The sequence below is a fragment of the Kryptolebias marmoratus genome, linkage group LG11 (genome assembly GCF_001649575.2).
Source record: "Kryptolebias marmoratus isolate JLee-2015 linkage group LG11, ASM164957v2, whole genome shotgun sequence".
In the NCBI taxonomy this organism is placed as follows: domain Eukaryota; kingdom Metazoa; phylum Chordata; class Actinopteri; order Cyprinodontiformes; family Rivulidae; genus Kryptolebias; species Kryptolebias marmoratus.
This window is the reverse complement of record NC_051440.1, coordinates 9,432,499-9,450,444: the sequence shown is the minus strand read 5'-3', so window position 1 is coordinate 9,450,444 and position 17,946 is coordinate 9,432,499. Positions and strand designations below refer to the sequence as shown.

The following is a 17,946-nucleotide window of genomic DNA, read 5'->3' as shown; positions in this document are numbered from 1 at the left end:
CAGGGGCTGGCAGCAGGGTAGTTTTTTAGATTTAAAGCCCTGTGTGTGGTGCCAGACAGCATTTTCAGAAGTATTGATTGGAATTTCGCTTTGGGTAAATGACTCCCAATGGGATCTCCTTGGAAACTGGAGCAGCGCCAAGCCACTGAATGTCTAAGCGACTTAATGCAGATATAAATCGCCATTCCAATCAAGGCCATTTTATTTGCAGGCTTAACTGAGGCAATACGTCACACCAGCAGGGCCGCACGTTTGCGTCAATAAAACCCTGTCATATACATTAAATGTATGCTGCAGCGATAACATACAAGGTTTTTTTGTTTTTCAGTGAGGAATATTTTCTTTGCAGCTGAAGTGTTTGAGAATAGTTTTGGGTCACTAGCTTACTTCAATTAGTCTCAGTTGCTCTGTTGCTCTATGTTGCCTATGAGCCTGTGTTATGACATGAAAACACGTAATGTGAGAAGGCATGAGCCTGTTTTGGATAACTCTCGAATATCCTCAGTTTGTAGAAATAGAGTTTAATTCTGACCAAACTTGCAAGCTAACGGCTAGTCCGAGCAGTGTCAGAACCAAAGTGGATTACAGTTTTAAAGATTTCATAGAGGTTCATGTGAAGGCTATTTTATAAACCTTTTCATTGCCCTCAATTTCACTTTAATGGTTATTCATTTAGCATTTTATGGTTACTTGTGAGTGCTAATAGCAGCTTCCTGAAGCACTTTTGGTGCAGCATATTGTAATGTTTCTGCCAGAATAACTGTGTAATGCAGAATTAATGGTCGCGTAAAGGTTTATAAAACTGGATTTGCTCAACAATATGGAAATTTCGAGATTGGACTTGTTTCAAGACAGCAGGAGTCCACTTTGGTCTCGTCCCCATTTGGACTAGCCATTAGTCCGACTGTCTGGTCCAGAACTAATCTCACTTTCTCCAAACTGAGGTCATTTATAGTCTATAAATGGTAAAATAATAATTAGTTATTACCTCATGCAGGTTGTCCTCCATTGCTTTTCAACAAAGTGCTTTGACTTGTGTGTCCATGACTCGTTTAGAAAAGGACACCAATGGACTTTTAATGTGAACAGCCAAAAGACGGGATAAAAATAGCCATCACAGGAAACCATACATACTGGTAATAAACTCTAAACTAGCAAGGCTGAAGCCAAGATATTCTACAGCTTTATGTGCAATAAGAATCATTTTAGTGTTTGCTTGCGGCCACGAAATGACCAAGGAAAACAAAGATGAATGGAACTATTGACTTCAAAAACGACCCTTTGAAAGCACAGCCCGAGCTCTATCCATCGCCATCTATTATATTCATGAGCGTGACCTGTCGAGGGCGGGGGGGTGAAAGGAGGCTGGAGGGGGAGGTGATGAGCGCCCACCTGCTCCTCTCAGCTTCTAAGACGCTGGCTGCCAGGAGATCAAACAGGCCTTGTCGCTCCCCTCTCTTCTCCTCCTCTCTCTAGCAAGTTCCATATAGGAGGCGACTGACCCACTTTTCCTCCCTCCCTGCGAGCTATTACCTGGAGAAAATGGAGTGATGTGGTGTAGCGAGTGCGTTGGGTGGGTGGGTTTGCGGGACCGAACAAAAGCTTCTCATCTTCTCCTGCCGAGATGAAGGAGCAGCTAGGACTCCTAAAGAAAGCTTGTCATTTTTTTTTCTTTCTTTCTTTCTTTTATCAGATACTGTTGCGTGTGAGATTGTTTCTCTAATAGTGTGTCTCGGTCGGGTATGGGCTTTGCATCTGTGCAAGTGCCCACGTTAACTCTGCTCGCTCAGATCCAGTGCTTTAAGAGGAGGGATCTCTTTGGCATGGCAGTGGTGATTTGAAATAAACTTGACATGAGACAAATTTGCCAAACAAATGGATAATTTGACAAACACCGCAGGAGCAAATGAAACCAGAGATACGGCCGAAATTCCACCGCGCCGCACCAAATTGTTTATGATCCTGGGGGCTTTGTGGAAAACAAGCTAGCACTCATTGTTCTTGCAGGTTTAGATATTGATTGACTATCATTGCTAGGGCCATGATACTTGGTGACAGTGAGCAATTTTTCTTGATTCTCTTTGACAGTGCTTTTACCTCTTGCCAATTTCACTTCCTTCCAAAACATCCAGGATATATTTTGTGACCTTTTCTCTCTTGTTCATGCAGGCCTCACATGGTGACAGAATACATGGGCATCAGGAATGAGAGTTTTATGAAGATTGCGGCAGTGGGGACATGGATGGGAGATTTTGTGACTGCTTGGATGGTGAGATTCAAGCCATTATGTTTTCTTGAAACTCAATATGTTTGCATTTCTGAAAAGTGAAATACATTTCTCAACTCTCTAACTTTAAAGCCTCATTGATGAAGCAAAACTCAGCCTTTTATCTATATTGTATAAGCAGTTTGACTGGGCAAATAACATAATTTTGGATGTCTTAGTCCTTTGTGGTACTCAATATCTCTCTAATGGTATTCAGAAGAAATGTTGTCATTACAGTTTCTATTTATTGAAAAGGTAACAGAGGGCATATTTCGTCTACTGTAATTCTCACTTGAAAATAACTCTACTAGGGGCACAATGTGTTTGTCTAGCTTGAGCTGGTCGAAAATGACACCTACTGTAGCACACAGCAGCAGAACATCCATCCACATGAATTCAGTTCAGACTGCTCATCCCTGGAGTAACATGTGGCTGTGATCTATGGCAGGTCAGAGGAAACAATAGATGCACAAGGAGGGACAGAGTACATTGTAGGAGGAACCTACCGCTGTTCATTATTCAACATGAAGGAGGAGGAGAGCTCCAGCGGGAGGGGACTTCCTGTGGAGGGAGGAGTGGGGCTCTGAGACCTGCATGCACACAGCTGAGACAACTTGACAAGCTGCTCCACCAGTCACATTAGCATTCTACAGTACATACTGTAGAGAGCGGAGGGGAGAGAAGGTGCAAGAGGAGTAGGAAGCAATATGCAGAGGTGAAGGAGAAAGGGAGATGTAGAAATGTGCTCTGAAAGAAGGAACAAGGGGAAAGGCGAGCAAAAAGGTAATTCAGGGAGACAGAGGTGTGTGTGTTAAAGAAAATGGTATGCCATGAGGGAACTTATTCAGATATTCTTCGCAAGTTTTTATTAAATATTTGATTAATTCAAAAAAAGCACTTTGAAGGTGACTTGTCTCCTCCACATTGTTGTTTTCACTGGATGAGAGCACAAGAAGTGTCTGAAATTCCAGATTCCCCTGATTCCAGTCTTTTACTTTTTCAATACAAGCTTTGCTATTTGCAGTGAGACACTTCATAGACAAGTCAACCTTGCTTCTTCAGCTTCATGGAAATAATATTGTATACCTTTTCATTAAAGGTGCTTTGATCCAACTCTGCATCCCTGTAAGAAATTCACCAAACATTACTTCCAGCTGGTGCAAATCCATTACGTGAATAACTGAAAGTTACACATACGCTGTGTATTTTTTATTGGACAAATATTTTGTTCTCAAGCAGTAGACACTAACATGGCCGAGATTTGCTTCCAGTGAGAGCATTAATGAGATTCAATTTAGTTTATTTATACAGAACCATTTCACAACCAAAGTCATCTCAGGGCTCTGTACAAAAAAACGCACAAAGAAAAAAACAAGTTCAGGTCATGAACCCATCTCAGTGCAAAAAAAAATCCAGATTCACATCCAACTACTGTCAATTTATTCTTATTATAATACAATACTTTTACATACAGTATGTTAAAAAGGGCCATTTAGTAAAAACTTATTAATCTCAGGAAACAAGCAAATTTTGTTGAATCCTTGTTGAATCCTTTTGTTGAATGAGTTAACGTGGGCACGCCAAATTTTGTTTGGCGCTATCCCTCACCCTGAGTGAGTACAGAGGAGACAGTGGGAAGGAACAACTCTCTTTTATAATAATAAGAAACCTCCAGCCGAACCGGGCTCTGCCTCGGCCAGCTGGGGTTTGAGATGACAGGAAAGGGATACACACACGGTAGTAATTGGTCCAAGCGTAGTTTCTTTGCGAGGGAAAATGAAGAAAAACAGGTTAATGACAGCAATAATTGCATCTACAAACAGAGAGTAGAGAGAGTAAAGAGAAGCAGAATGAGGAAATGCGGTCAGTAATTACTCCTGCAGTTTACTGACAAAAGATTTTTACAAAAGATCTTTTTTTCACTACTACTACTACAGCTAGTCTGTCAATCTAAATAACTAAGGCAGGAGTAAAATAAATGGTATTAAAGATATGGATAATTCAGCCACCTGCCTAGTATTTGTGAATATTCTTAATCTTTTCCAGAATGTTTCCAATCACATTGTGAAATCCCCCAAAATGTCCTTGATTTCACAAACTTATTAGTGCTTAAATTTAGCTAAATGTTTTTGTATTAGCACCTATGAAACACCTTCTGCCCTTTTGGGCCAAAGAGCTTTAGTTGGTGAGCTTGTTAGGTGCTGGAAACTCTTTCTTTGTGTCTTCAAATCATTCATATAATTCAGTGTCTTTTTACATCCTGTAATAATTTTAGATTTTTGTTTGCTACTTTCCAAAAGGTGACAGACATGATGCTCCAGGACCAGCACTACCCAGATTGGGGCAAAGCTGCAAGAAGGTTCTGGAAACAAGGCAACAATAGGATTGTCCTCTTTTGGTATGTCTTAAATTGAAAAAAAGGTTTTCAAAATAGGCCATATTCATTTTTAGGTACATATTTTTAGGACAGTTAGATTTTCTATGAGCTTGCAAAATGCATGATATAAAAGGCTATGATGCTCTGCGGAGTTGTGTGTGTGTTCCACCGGCTCGTCGCAGGGTTGCAGTCAATAACCGTGTTAATCTGCCTTCAGTCAGTGTCAGCACCTTTAATTAGAGGAACGGGTGAAAATCGATGGACACAGCAAGGTTGCAGGTTGCGCCACAACCCTGCGTTGTGCTCGTTCGCACCACAAGCTGTGACCCTGAAATAAATGGTAAACAAATGCTGCAAGCCATGTCTGATATGGCCATTATTTGTCAGATTAATAGATCCAATCCCTGTTTACGTGTTTTCTCACTATTCCTCAGTCCCAGTGGCGTTCAGTCAAGTTACTGCCGTCCTGTCAATCACTTGTAACATGTGAACATGTTCTTCTGTGGTTCATTTTCAGGTCACAGTGTGAAGTGAAGGACAAGTGAATAAGTCTGACAAGTGTTTAACATGGGCACACTGAACTAACGGCGTTGACATATCAAACTTCAGAGAGCATCTGGCCACAAACCTTCAACATTTTCTTGAGTGAAATTGATTCCCTTGGGATTAGAATGCAAGCAGACGAATTGTTCTGTGACTTTTCTGCAACCCTTCATTTTATTGATGGATGCCCTGGCTCGTGCTGTCATAATCGATGCCAGATTTGACGAGCTATCATTTGGAATCCAGAGCTTGAAATGTGATTGATAAATGCTCAGCTGGATAGGTCTTGTCAGTGTGCGCCGAAGGGGGCTGTAGCAGATTGTAAAGGACGGTGCCAAAAAGGTTTGGCCACTCAGAGTAAAAGAATCTCGCTGCAGAATATTAAAGCCCCTTAAAATTTATCTCCCAAACTGTTGGAAATGGGACATGGGTTGGCAGCCGCTATCTGCAGCGCAATAACTACTGGGTGACATTGAGACAAAATACAAAAGGGAAGGGTAATACTTAGCCTCTTTGCCGACCCCTCACATGGCAGAAAATGTTTTCCAGAAAACAGTAAATACAGAACAGAGCAGTTGGACTTTTGCAGAAAAACCACGGCAATCACTGTGAGCCGCTTTGTGTTAGGTATGTAAATACATGGAAATGTGTGTGCAGAAGGGTTTGATTTACATCGTTTCTGCATGTACAGATAGACAAGGCTTACATTTATGCACCATCATCTTTCAAGAAGCATGAACTGCTGACGTTTCTAAAAACTTGGTTAAAAATAATTAATTCAGTTCCTACCAGTTGTGTTGGTATTTCACATGAGCAAGTATGTTCTGGCAGTATAACAACCTTGAGCAAAAAATACCAACATTTCACAGTGTCACGGCATTGTAAATTTAAAATGTACTACAAGATTCAAGATTTCGTTACCCTAAAAAAGGGACTGGCGTTGCCCCTCCAGCAAGCCGAAACTGGTTTTCAAACAGCCAGTGGGGCAATGAGAGGAAATGTTTATTGGGAATTCCCATTCTTTCTGCCATTATACTCAATTGGCCAAAGCTCACAGCAACATGTAGGGGAAGGAGACCAGAAAAGACCCTGCTTCTGGCGTGTCACTAATAGACAGTCCCTACATCAGGCTACGTCATTGTTTTTCAAAAGCTTTGTAACTAGAGACCAGAAAACTGCAAAATGAGTTTTTGAAAGTTTCCACTTTCAAAAGTGTTTCTAAAAAACTCTATTTGCATTCGGAGAGGAGGTGCAAACACAGCAGAAATATCTCTTTTAAAAAGGAATATCCAGAGTAATTTAAATGGGGGGCTTGTTGGTGTGGCGAAATGTTTGTCCTACATGATGTCCGTCATGGACTTCTCTTTCCTGTCCCTCTTCTGCTCTCCCCGTTTTCCATTTCTATCTCATCTTTTCATTTAATCTAATTTCTTTTCATGTCCCTTCCCTTTCTTTTTTGTCTTTAATCTTCTTTTCTTCCTCCTCTCCTCTGTCTTTCAGGACGGTGCTCATCTGCCTGACCTCTGTGGTGGTTCTGGTCATCAGTACCGACTGGATCAGCTGGGACAACTTGAACAGAGGCTTTCTGCCCAGTGACGAGGTCTCCAGAGCCTTCCTAGCCTCCTTCATCTTGGTCTTCGACCTTCTCATTGTCATGCAGGTAGAAAGCTCCCCTGTGGCCAATTAAAAGAAAAAAAAAAAATGGAACTGCTGGGACGCCTCTTGGCTCAGTCCTCTACCCGTCTTGCCAGTTCCCCTTTTTCCCTATTCATCAATGGGCCACTGCGGCACAAAGCAGCGAAAAGGGTGTTTGATCGCTCAGAGTTGGCTCGGGCACAAATTCACACTCACATATTTCTTTTTTTCCTCTTTTTCAATCCTTTCCCCCACACCTAGGCCATGTTCCAGTGATTTTTCTCTCCTGTGAGTTTATTTTCCTAAATGATAACGTCTCACAAGATTGGGTTTTTTTTTTTCTCCCTCTTATTTCCTCTTTTTCTCACAAGCCAGTGTCCTCCATCCAATGGGAGTGTGTTCATCAATAAAGCTTCGGTCACTGACTCATGAATATGTAAATGTATTTGACTGGGCAGCGAAAACGAAATGTATAACTTTGCACTGAAGAGAAAACGTGAGGAAAGGTTTATTTTATTATTATTTCTTTTATGCCAGTAGGCATCAGTCAGAACCACAGGCCAGTTATGTCCGACTGTGAGCACGATTCAGCACAGAGCATCCAAACCAATAATGAACCTGTTTCGCTTGGCCTCGTTAGCAGACATTAGAAGACACGCTGCAAGACCAATATTTGTTATCACCTAAATATATGTTTCTACTCTGTTTATTATGCAAATTACAAAGAGCCGGCAGTTTCATGGGAGAACGTCTTTGAGTGTTACAAATACCCCACTCCACAGAAACCTGGCAAGGTCACCATCATAATTCCCATGTTAATATGTATTAGAGCAGCCGTACCAGGAAAAGTGATTTCCAGGCAGTATTTATTGAAACAATTTATTATTATAAGAGGGGCCCCTGGCTGCGCTGGTTGCTAATTACTTCACACTTTGGTCTTTTCCACATTCATTTACCAAATTATTGTGATTATGCAGATTTATTGAATTAGCTCGGCTTACACGGGTTCAAACATATCCACACAAAGGTGCTTTTCTAGCTTTCAGTGTTCCGCCACAGTCATCATGTGGCATGAAGTCACTATTTGGACAGCTTCCCCCCCCCAACCTTCCTGCTGATCTGGACCTCTGTTAGTTGATGGTACATCATTCTCCTCTCTCAGTGATTTTTTTTACAACTCCACCCGTTCTTATTATCTTCACAGTGTACAGCAGGTACGTTTACTACAGTAATTTACGAGGCGAGCTGGCTCGCACCGTTACAGGGCCCTTGCACCATCAGCCGTCACTACGTTCCACCTGTCAATAAAAATTCAGCCACCACAGCTCTCCCAAGAGCTTCATTCACCTCCCTCTTGGAGCAGTGCCAAGGCCTCTCTCACATCTCCATGAGAAAAATGAGTGAAGGCGTTCTCAAGCCAATTAATACTCCAATTAATGACCTGTCTGGATTTGCCTCCAAGCAGTGTTTTTTTTTTTTTTTTTTGCATTTTGTTTCGTTTTCTAATTTAATGATGTGCCGTTTCTTTGCATTCTCTCTGCTGTTTCTCAGCTGAATGTCATATTCCTTTGTCCTTTGCATGTCAGAATCTGCACATTTACATAAGTGGACACATCCTATTGGTATCTTCTTATTGTATTTGTCATAAAGACTCATTATTTTGTTGGAGAAATGGTTTGAAAGTCTGGCGGGCTGGTGCTACAACAAATACTGCAGCTATGGAAGAGGAGGGGATTTAATTAATATCCAAGGGGCCATCATTAAGTTGTTATGCAGTTCAGATATTGACAGAGGACATCCTCAACCTTATGAGCACATAGAATATACAAAAAGGTGTCAGGAAAGACCAAGCCACTGTAAGTTTTCGTTTTTCTTAGCTTCTAAATGCACAATATAAAGTTAGACAGGTTGTCTGTCTGCTACGTTTTCCAGTGAATAAATATTTGAGGAAACTTGTCGACTAGAATCTGTGTCAATGTTTTGATTGATAAATTGATAAATTGATTCTGCCCCACTGTTGTGCTGAGATAGGTTTCCCCACAATGATCTGATTCCCCACCATCTGCACTACATTTTGAATTTAACCTTGTTTTAAACAACAATATTTTAAGTAAATTGTTAAAATAAAATAAAAAGATCTTGATCTCTTTTTATCCTTTTTTGGCCATTGTAGCACACTGAAAACACATGCCTGGAAATCTACTATACATAGGTGGGGAAACAGTGGGGGAGCACATCTTGACACAACACCTTCATGTGTCATTGAGCTGGCTTTATAGCTTACTGTAGTGATTTTACTTCTGCCCGTTTGAAGCACATTTAAACATCTAAATGAATACCATTCAAAAGTCACAAATTCAGATATAATTCATAAGATTAATTAGTAAAATTCATAGATGATATTAAAAGCTTAGGCTAAGTTAAAAGAACCATTTGGTAATGTTACCGTCTTCATTATTACCTAATACTGCATTATTCAGTTCTTACGTCGTGCGACTGAATCCCTGAAAAAGAAGAATTTCTCACCACAATCTGCTTCAGTTCTTAGCAATAGCATCTTGACAACTCAGGCTGTTAAATTTTTAAACACATAAATAATACTATTTTATTTATTTGTCATGCCTACGCTGGCATTTTAAACTGATGTCTTCTACTTTCACTTGCAAGTCTTTGCTTAAACTAATTCTGTGGTATACAGTAAATGCTAGAGTCGACTGTCAAAATTTAAACCAACTAAAATAAAGTAGTTTATTCTGATTTTTGGAGGAAAATTAGCAGTTTAATCAAATAACTGATAAATTAGTCAACAGATTAATCGGTGTAAAAGTAATTGTTAGAGTCAGCCCTACTTGCGACCCTGACTGTTACTGGCTGAAGTAGGCAAAGATTGCTAACACGAGCAGAATGACAACACAAACAGCTTTAACATCGGTTGTCTTATTTGTGATTTATTTGTTCTTTATCTCTTTGAACATGTGTGGCAGAACATAAGCAAATGTTGTAGAACTGAACATAGGTTCTAGCGATCATTTCGAGACCCCCTACTTGGGCTTTCATAACCCACAGGGGAGTCCTGACCCCCACTTTCAGACCCACTGCCCTAGAGGTCCAGATTAATCCTATTCCTTAGTGTTGGCCTTACACCTACCCCTACCCCTTGGCCCTTTGTTTGATTCACAAGGGGTAGTAGTTAAATACTCATCTACAAAATGGGACACCCCTTCAAGGACCCAGTTTGCCAATAATGGTCATCTTTCCAAACAAAAGATGCCCATGTGATGTTCTTGACTTATGGTTGTTAAGAAAGATTGACAATATTATCAGATATTACTCTGCAATACACTAGACTCAACATTATAATAGTTTGTATTAATAAGCAATTCATACCCCTTCATTTCAAGTCAGCTCCTGAAAAATGTCAGTTTGATTGGCTGTGTAGCCTTACTCCCACATCAAGAACTTGGACACACCTAACCCCCTCAGGTGAATATGCAAAATGTTGGGGTAGGGCTAGGTGGTGAACTGGGATTTGGCTTTAACTCTATGTCAGGGGTCTCCAATCCTGGTCCTGGAGAGCCACTATCCTGCATGTTTTACTTGTTTCCCTGCTCCAACACACCTGATTCAGTGGTTAAATCACCTCTTCATGTTCTGCTGAAACTTGTTAATGACCCACTGATTCAAATCAGGTGTGTTGGAACAGAGAAACAAGTAAAACATGCAGGATAGTGGCCCTCGAGGGCCAGGATTGGAGACCACTGCCCTGTGTGAATGGTATTGCTTTCACAAGCCCCTTTATCTTCTGGCCATTTAAGGTAGGGATCACATCTAGAATTTCTCAAAGTATGTCTTTTTGTCTTAGCTAAAGTTATTACAGATTATGTCTTGTGGAGCTTCTATTACTTTATACTTTTTACATTCAAATCAGAAGTAAAACCTCAATAAGAGTGAATGTAAAGAAGTATTGGATGTTCTATGTATTTCAGGAGAGAAAACGACCTCCAGCAGAGTTTCTCTGCCTTTTGTAATGCATCTTGCAAGCGTAACAAAATTCAAAATCCAAGGACAGAGAGGTTGAGAGCAGAGCTTTACCTGCAGCGATGGTGGAAATGTTCGAAGTGAATCTGATTATAGGCAGGCTTTCATAACATTTTAATCAAGTGGATGAAATAATTTCTCCTTTACTGCACAGCAGTAAGTCATACCGTGAAAGATAAGAGCTGTGGATATCAACGTAGTTGTAACAGGATGTTTTATCAGATAATATAATAAAACCAGTTTCCACAAATATATTTATATATTTGAAATCTTTTTTTCCCTCCCATGGTATTTAGGAGATTACATAACATCTCTTGTTAATCACAAATTTTATATTTTCTATTGCTTTTTTCTTGTTGTTGTTAAACTTATTTTCAATAATATCAGTCAAGTGAATAGAATGGGACAGTGTTGTGTAGGTAAAAGTTTTAGATGTCTTTTTATCTTTAAACATCTGCAAGTAGTCTATTGGATTTATTGTAACAAATACTTTTCCACTTCGTAGTATACCCCTTTGATCTATGAATCACATTGCCTTTTTTTTGGTATATATAGTGACAGCTTCTTTTTTTTTTAAGTACAAGCCACCTGATGTTACCCCAGACAAGGGAGGAAAAAAAGAAAGCTAAGTGACACCATAGGGCATAGGCAGCTTCTAAATGTCAGTTTGGTCCGCTTGTTGATGTATTTTGACGTGTTGAAGTCCCAGTGCACACGGGTACACTCCACAAGCCTGTAAACACACAGTGAGCTACACTCTACAGTGGCCGACACCGTGTTTGACCTCCAGTCGGAGTGTGAAGAGACTCCACAGAGACTTAATATCAGCTAATACGAGAGACTCCAGTGAAGTGTGCAACATCCAATAAGGGATGATACATGGCTGACATTTTTCATCGTCACTGTGTCATTTAAATGCGTTCAGACAATTTTCCAGCTTAGGCTACAGTATCACAGCTGTGTGTTGCATTTATATGACCTTTTTCTTTCTTCCTTTCTCTTTGTTTGTCAGGACTGGGAGTTTCCTCACTTCATGGGTGACCTGGATATGAATCTGCCTGGAATGTCAACAACGCACGTGAAGGTCAAGCTACCTGTCTGCAAGCGCATCTTTAAAGAGGAGTACCACATTCATATCACAGGTACACGGGAGCCCAACTGCTGTTAAAGAACAAGGTTATGTTGTTTTGTTTTGTTTTGTTTTTCTTCTGAGAAGCAGCACCATCTTTCCCAAACAGCCGTACACACCGACAGTCATAAATTTGATAAAGCAACAGGACAAAATCAAAATGTCCATTGGGGAGACAGAACTTGTCCTATTTTTTTAAATGAGTTGTGAGTGCACAACCTGCTCTCACTGCTCTAGTTTTCCCATTTTTCCTCGTTGCCAGGAGGAAAAATGGTTAAAACCACAGCAGCCATCTATAATGCATGTGTAGCTAATTTGTCATGCAGGTGCCACGGAAGCTTCGACCGCGTTTCGCCTTCGCCGTGTTCCTCCCTGTCGTACAAGACGCTTTTCATCATTTCTTACACCTCCGTGTCCTAATGTGCTCTACAAATGAGAACATTCCCCCTTTAAAGCCATCCTCCTGGTTTCTCCATTTTGTTCTGCCGCATGCACACAGCCATCAGGAGAAGGAAAAACCAATGTTCCTGAGCTAAATGTTGAGCTGTTCAAGCGCTCAGTGATTTTGCGAGAGGTTGTTAACCCAAATGCATTGCATATCCATTAAGCATGATGAAAATGGCTACACTGCGACGTGATTGGTTTAACTAAAAGCTTATTAGCATCATATCTTGGGGAGAGGAAGGGAACAGTGTCATGTATACCTGGGGAGACATGTGCCTGCCATCAGTCAACCTGAGGAGATGGCTGTCTAATGGTAATAGAGTGATCTTGTTAGGAGATAATGTAGAGGAACTTATGAGCAGATCTCTCTTATTTTTTTTCTTTTTGTCAGTTCATGAGCTCTGTATGCAAAGCAAGAGAGACTCCTGATGCATGAAAGTGAAAACATGTTTTTTGTTGGATAAATTACATTTGTGACCCCTAATCCAAATCCCGTGTCTTGTTGCAGGTAAGTGGTTTAATTATGGGATCATCTTTCTCGTGCTGATTCTGGACCTCAACATGTGGAAGAACCAGATCTTCTACAAGCCCTACGAGTACGGTCAGTACGTCGGGCCCGGTGAGAAGATCTACACAGTGGAGGAGCCCGAAACCCTCACGGACTTCAACCACAGCACGCTCACCTACGAGTGGCGCTCCACCAACATCGATCCCTGCACCAATGCCACCTACGTGGAGCGGGACATGTTCCTCCACAGCCGCTACGTCGGGGCCAGCCTGGACATCAAATGCCTGGCTTTCATCCCGAGCTTGGCGGCGTTCGTTCTCTTCGGCTTCTTCGTCTGGTTGTTCGGGCGCTTTCAGGACAGCGAGACTTTCACAGAGAATCAGGACAAGACGTACGAGAGGATTAAGAAGAAGTCTCCCTCAGAGTACAGCAAGGAGATGGGCGTGACGCCTGAGGAAATGCACGTGACAATGAGCGAGAGCCTGAAACGATCAGGAACGCCGATGCTCCTGTCAGTGGATGGTCCTCAGTTCGGAGCGACGCCCTCTACTAACTCGACCATTTCAATGGAAACCCAGGAGACGCATCTCAGCATTGTGATTGACAGCGCAACACTGGATGAGCCAGCAGTCTTTTTTGATGTTCACAGACTCTCTCCATGACTGAACCGCTGAAAATCTTTAAAACAGCAGAAACGTTGGAAGTACAGTGATCTAACCCTACAGATGTAGATCATCAAGACTTTGGATTGTTTCTTGATCTCACAGAAACAAAATGATACCAAACAAAGAATAGCAACGCCACTCCTCATGGATGTTACAGTATATATTTTTGTAAAATACACTTCAAAAAAGCTTCTACACTGGCACCAACCGATGCAGCAAGTGTAATACCAAGCAGATCTTTTTAACTAGACAGCAAACTTAATTGACATGGTGCTTGGGCGGATTTTTGCATTTTCATAATTTACTCTTGTCTTGGTTGACTAATGGGTGCCTATATCAGAGTTTTTACAGCTGTGACTTGCAGTCGGGCTGATTTTTGTGTGTTACAGCTACAGTTGTGCCTTGATATTTCATATATTTATATACCATCAGACCCATATTCTAATAGCCTGCCAGTGCAAGATGTCCTAATTACGGTCTGCTAGATTAATGTCTGCTAAATACGTTGGTATCAAATGTACACTTGTTACCTCATTTGGTCCTTGGATTCTATCATTGTAATTTATTCCCTCGTGTTGCTTTTTAATCTATTTTAAATGTATATCTCTTTGAAATGACATGATTATCAACATCAGTGTACGTTGATGACCTTTTCACTCCCCCCTCGTTGATATTAGTTTCAGAGATAATAAATGCAATCAGCAGAGATGAAATAGCAACCCAACAAGCCGCTTCATGATTGCTAATGTGGCTCCTGCTCCTTTCACTGAATACCAACGGAGTCGGGAAGCTGGGGTTTCTTTTTTTTTTTTTTTTTGCCCTTGGCATAAACATGCTACTGAAGTGCAGGGGTGGCTTTTTCTCCGTAAAGCTCAGGGCTTCTATATGTCTAAATGAGCTTCTGAAGGTTTCAGAGGCGGCTTTTGCAGGTAAATGTACGAACGCTGTTTAGTTGGTGCATTGTTCTACTTCTAAAATAATTCCAAATTGCACATGAAAGTTGCAAAATTTATCTTAGCGGTTGCTTTAAAAGTGTCTTTGTTTTTCTTGTATTTTCTCGTTCTGCATGATTTTTTTTTTTAAATGTACATTTGATTTTACACTAAAACGTTACACCCTTTGAATTTCTTCTCGACAGTTCAAAAATGGACAAAGAAAAATGTAACTTTATTTGTGTAACTTTGTAAACATTTCAGCTCCAATGTAGAGAAGTACTTTTCATATAGTTGTGACCAAAGATGCCAGATAATGCAGTATTTTTACCATTTCAGTGGGTAACAGCCTGTTCTGCTTCTTCACTCTGGATGTTTTAAATGATGCACTGATCCCCAGCAGAATCAGAAAGGATTATTTAAACCCTGACATCCAAATTCAGACAACTTCAACTCTGTAATCTATGGCAGCCGACAGGTGCAAACACATAAAAGATGCAAACTCCAAAATGCAAAAAAGAACAAAGCAAAACAAATGCAAAAGAAAAAGGCTGCAATCATAGAAAAGCAAAAACTTACAACCGACAAAACAAATGTAAAATCCTGAAATACTAACATCACTAAAAAAACTCACTCCACAAATGGAAGTGGACCATACACTAGGAGGACTCGAGGTTGGATATTGGATATTCACGCTCTGCAAATTCAGCGATGTCTTCCTGCCGTTTGACCTGGTGCTGGCAGTGAGATGTCGGTCAGCCAACATCCGTGCGCTCCGTCCTCCTAAACATGATGGTTCGCTTAGGGACCATCATCAAATTACCGAACCAATGACACTTGAAAAACAAAGATTAAATAACGTCCATGTCATGTGAACGTCTGACCGTGAGTTATTGTTGAATTGTTTCACTAGACTGGACAAATAAGACACACCTAATTGCATTTGAATTTAAAGCATTTTATAGTTTTTATTAATGTTTTTATGAAAAATTTATATTGTTTCTCAATAGCTTCCATGTCTTGAGACCAACACATTCATTCACGTGTTTGCAGCACGTTTAGCCATGTGCTGCGTGGTTGCACCTGTCGGCCAGCGTAGTTGTGTCTCAAAAATAAGCTGCTTTGTTTTTTATTAGGAAGCTGCACTCAATTAACTAAATAGAAACTTGCACTCAGGTGTGTGCCACCAGAGTACAGCTTGAACCTTTGTAGCTCTTTTGCAGTCTTTTACTCAGTTCTTCAGCTGATAACATTTTAACCAAATTTATACTTAAATCCAGTGAAAATAATATTAAAATAACCTGATGTGTGTGTACATGTGTTCATTTGTCTATATGACTGTTATAAAAATATCTCATGAACCAGTTATTTAAATTTACACATCCAATAACCATTGAATAAACATATACAATTGATACAATTTTAAAGTGAACCTGATTCAAGATGGCCGCCACTGCCAACTGACCATAGGAAACCCAAAAATGACTAAGACTTGACCAGTTTCCCCCAAAATATACTCTGAGCGCTATACATTGAGCTCTATTTTTGCATTAACTGTTGGCGTCAACCCTGTTTGTCTGTTAGCAAAATATCTCATGAACCAGGGAACAGATTGTAATGAAACTCCCAGAACATACATCTACAACTGATTAACGTTTGGAGTCAACCCAATTGAAGATGGGTGTCTCAGCTAAGCAACATTAGCAATCACAAAAATGACTGTAACCCAGTCACTTTTACTGATATTGAGCTAAAACTTTGAGTGGAAGTAGCCGAGAGTCATCCACAGCACACAGCCTGAATGCTAACTGATTGTGCCATGAGACATGAGATCACAGCTAATGGTATTTTAAGATTTGACCAAAATGGCTTTGTAAATTATAGCATTTTGACACCATGATGATAATAATTTAGTACATTCATTAATGATTGTCATTTATATAATGTTTAACAGTGTTATAACTTTATTTAAATTGACCTGTAACAAGTTATTCATGGATTTTTTAACTGAACAAGTAAGCAAAACCGTAAACTACATACTGGTGGCACACTCCATACTGAAGTTTTTCATGTTTGTGCTTAAGCAGAAAAGTTTATTTGTGTCTGTAAAGAGTGTTGTGTGTGTGTGTGGGGGGGGGATACATGTGTAGATGTTGGCTTCGACACTTCAGCCGACCTCTGTGAAGAGGTCGAGTTAGTTAGCATAATTGCTTTGCAACTCACTGTTCCGCAATCATCTTTTTATATGTTAAAATACATTTGGGAGATTGGATAATATTGTTCCACCAAAGGGGCAGAGCCTATTTAAATATGAAGGGAGCCTAAAATGTTGGTTCCAACGCCTATGATGTGTTCATTGTTTTGTTTTTTTTTAAATCATTGTGTTGCCGAGCTGTCACTTCCTTCAGTTCCTGTTGAATTTTAAAGCAGAAGTCGTTACATGTTTGTGCAGCGTATTGTACATCTGTCAACCATTGTGTTACCAATAAATGAACACGTTTGTTACATACTGTGTTTCTGTGACTGTACTTAATGCATAATATGAACCAAATTGTTAATATTGTTAAGAAATTCCCAGTGGGAATATATATATAAAATAAAAAAATCTGCTTCACGTTTTTCCAGTATGCTCACCTAAACTGCAGCATCACGGGTCAAACTTCCAGCAGCTGCTGACCCAATTAATGCGGGCGACATGAAAAATGATGACGCCGTCTCTGCACAAGGACACTTGAACATCCTGCCTGTGTGCATGACACCCTTCTCAGTTTATAACAAGTCCTGCTCAGGGGCCCTGTTTGTTTTATGCTGGTGGGAAACCATTGCAGTTTGTTGCATGTTTTCTTCCCCTGGCCAGATTTGTTTATGAGCGTGTCTGCGTGTAAGCGAGTTATAGATCGGAACAAAAATGAGGGAAACCGAAAGCGCCAAGGAGCAAACTGATCCCCCCCCCCCCGTTTGGCGTGAAAAATCTCGAGGATTGACAGCCAAATATTAAAAGGAGAAAGAAGAAGGAACATGTTGTCATCTCTTTTTTTTTTCCTGACCTTTTTTTGTGACATAGGTAGCACTTTGGAGAGCACTGCTTCTTATGATGTCAACAGAATTGTGTATATCTGATCGCCATGAAGATCTCTGCTCCTCTGCGCTAAAAAAAAATGTCAGCTGAGGTGGTGCAGGAGGCTTTCCAGTCACATCTTACGACTCCCATTTCCAGAGACTTTGGGATGTTGTGTAAAATGTAAATAAAATCAAAATGCAATTATTTGCACATCTCATAAAACTATATTGTATTCAGAATGAAAAATGGCAAACATATCAAATGTTTAAACTAAGAAATTGTACCATTTTTAAGAAAGGTTTGGGAGAGGGGCAACAAAAAGCTGTAAGCAACAAGAATCAGCCGGCG

The 17,946-nt window shown here is 40.4% G+C and overlaps 1 protein-coding gene across 3 annotated transcripts in view; it reads left to right on the top strand.

Annotated features, from left to right (window-relative positions):
• The window catches only part of tmem117 (transmembrane protein 117), a 55,570-nt gene extending 39,409 nt beyond the window's left edge, over positions 1 to 16,161 (top strand). For all 3 annotated transcript variants that reach the window (XM_017434753.3, XM_017434754.3, XM_017434755.3), the window contains 5 exons: positions 2,170 to 2,269; positions 4,567 to 4,664; positions 6,687 to 6,846; positions 11,872 to 12,001; positions 12,941 to 16,161. In XM_017434753.3, the coding sequence (XP_017290242.1) occupies positions 2,170 to 2,269; positions 4,567 to 4,664; positions 6,687 to 6,846; positions 11,872 to 12,001; positions 12,941 to 13,602 (1,150 nt within the window). In that variant the 3' untranslated portion in view covers positions 13,603 to 16,161. The remainder of the gene's footprint in view (positions 1 to 2,169; positions 2,270 to 4,566; positions 4,665 to 6,686; positions 6,847 to 11,871; positions 12,002 to 12,940) is intronic.
• Positions 16,162 to 17,946: the final 1,785 nt, after the last annotated feature.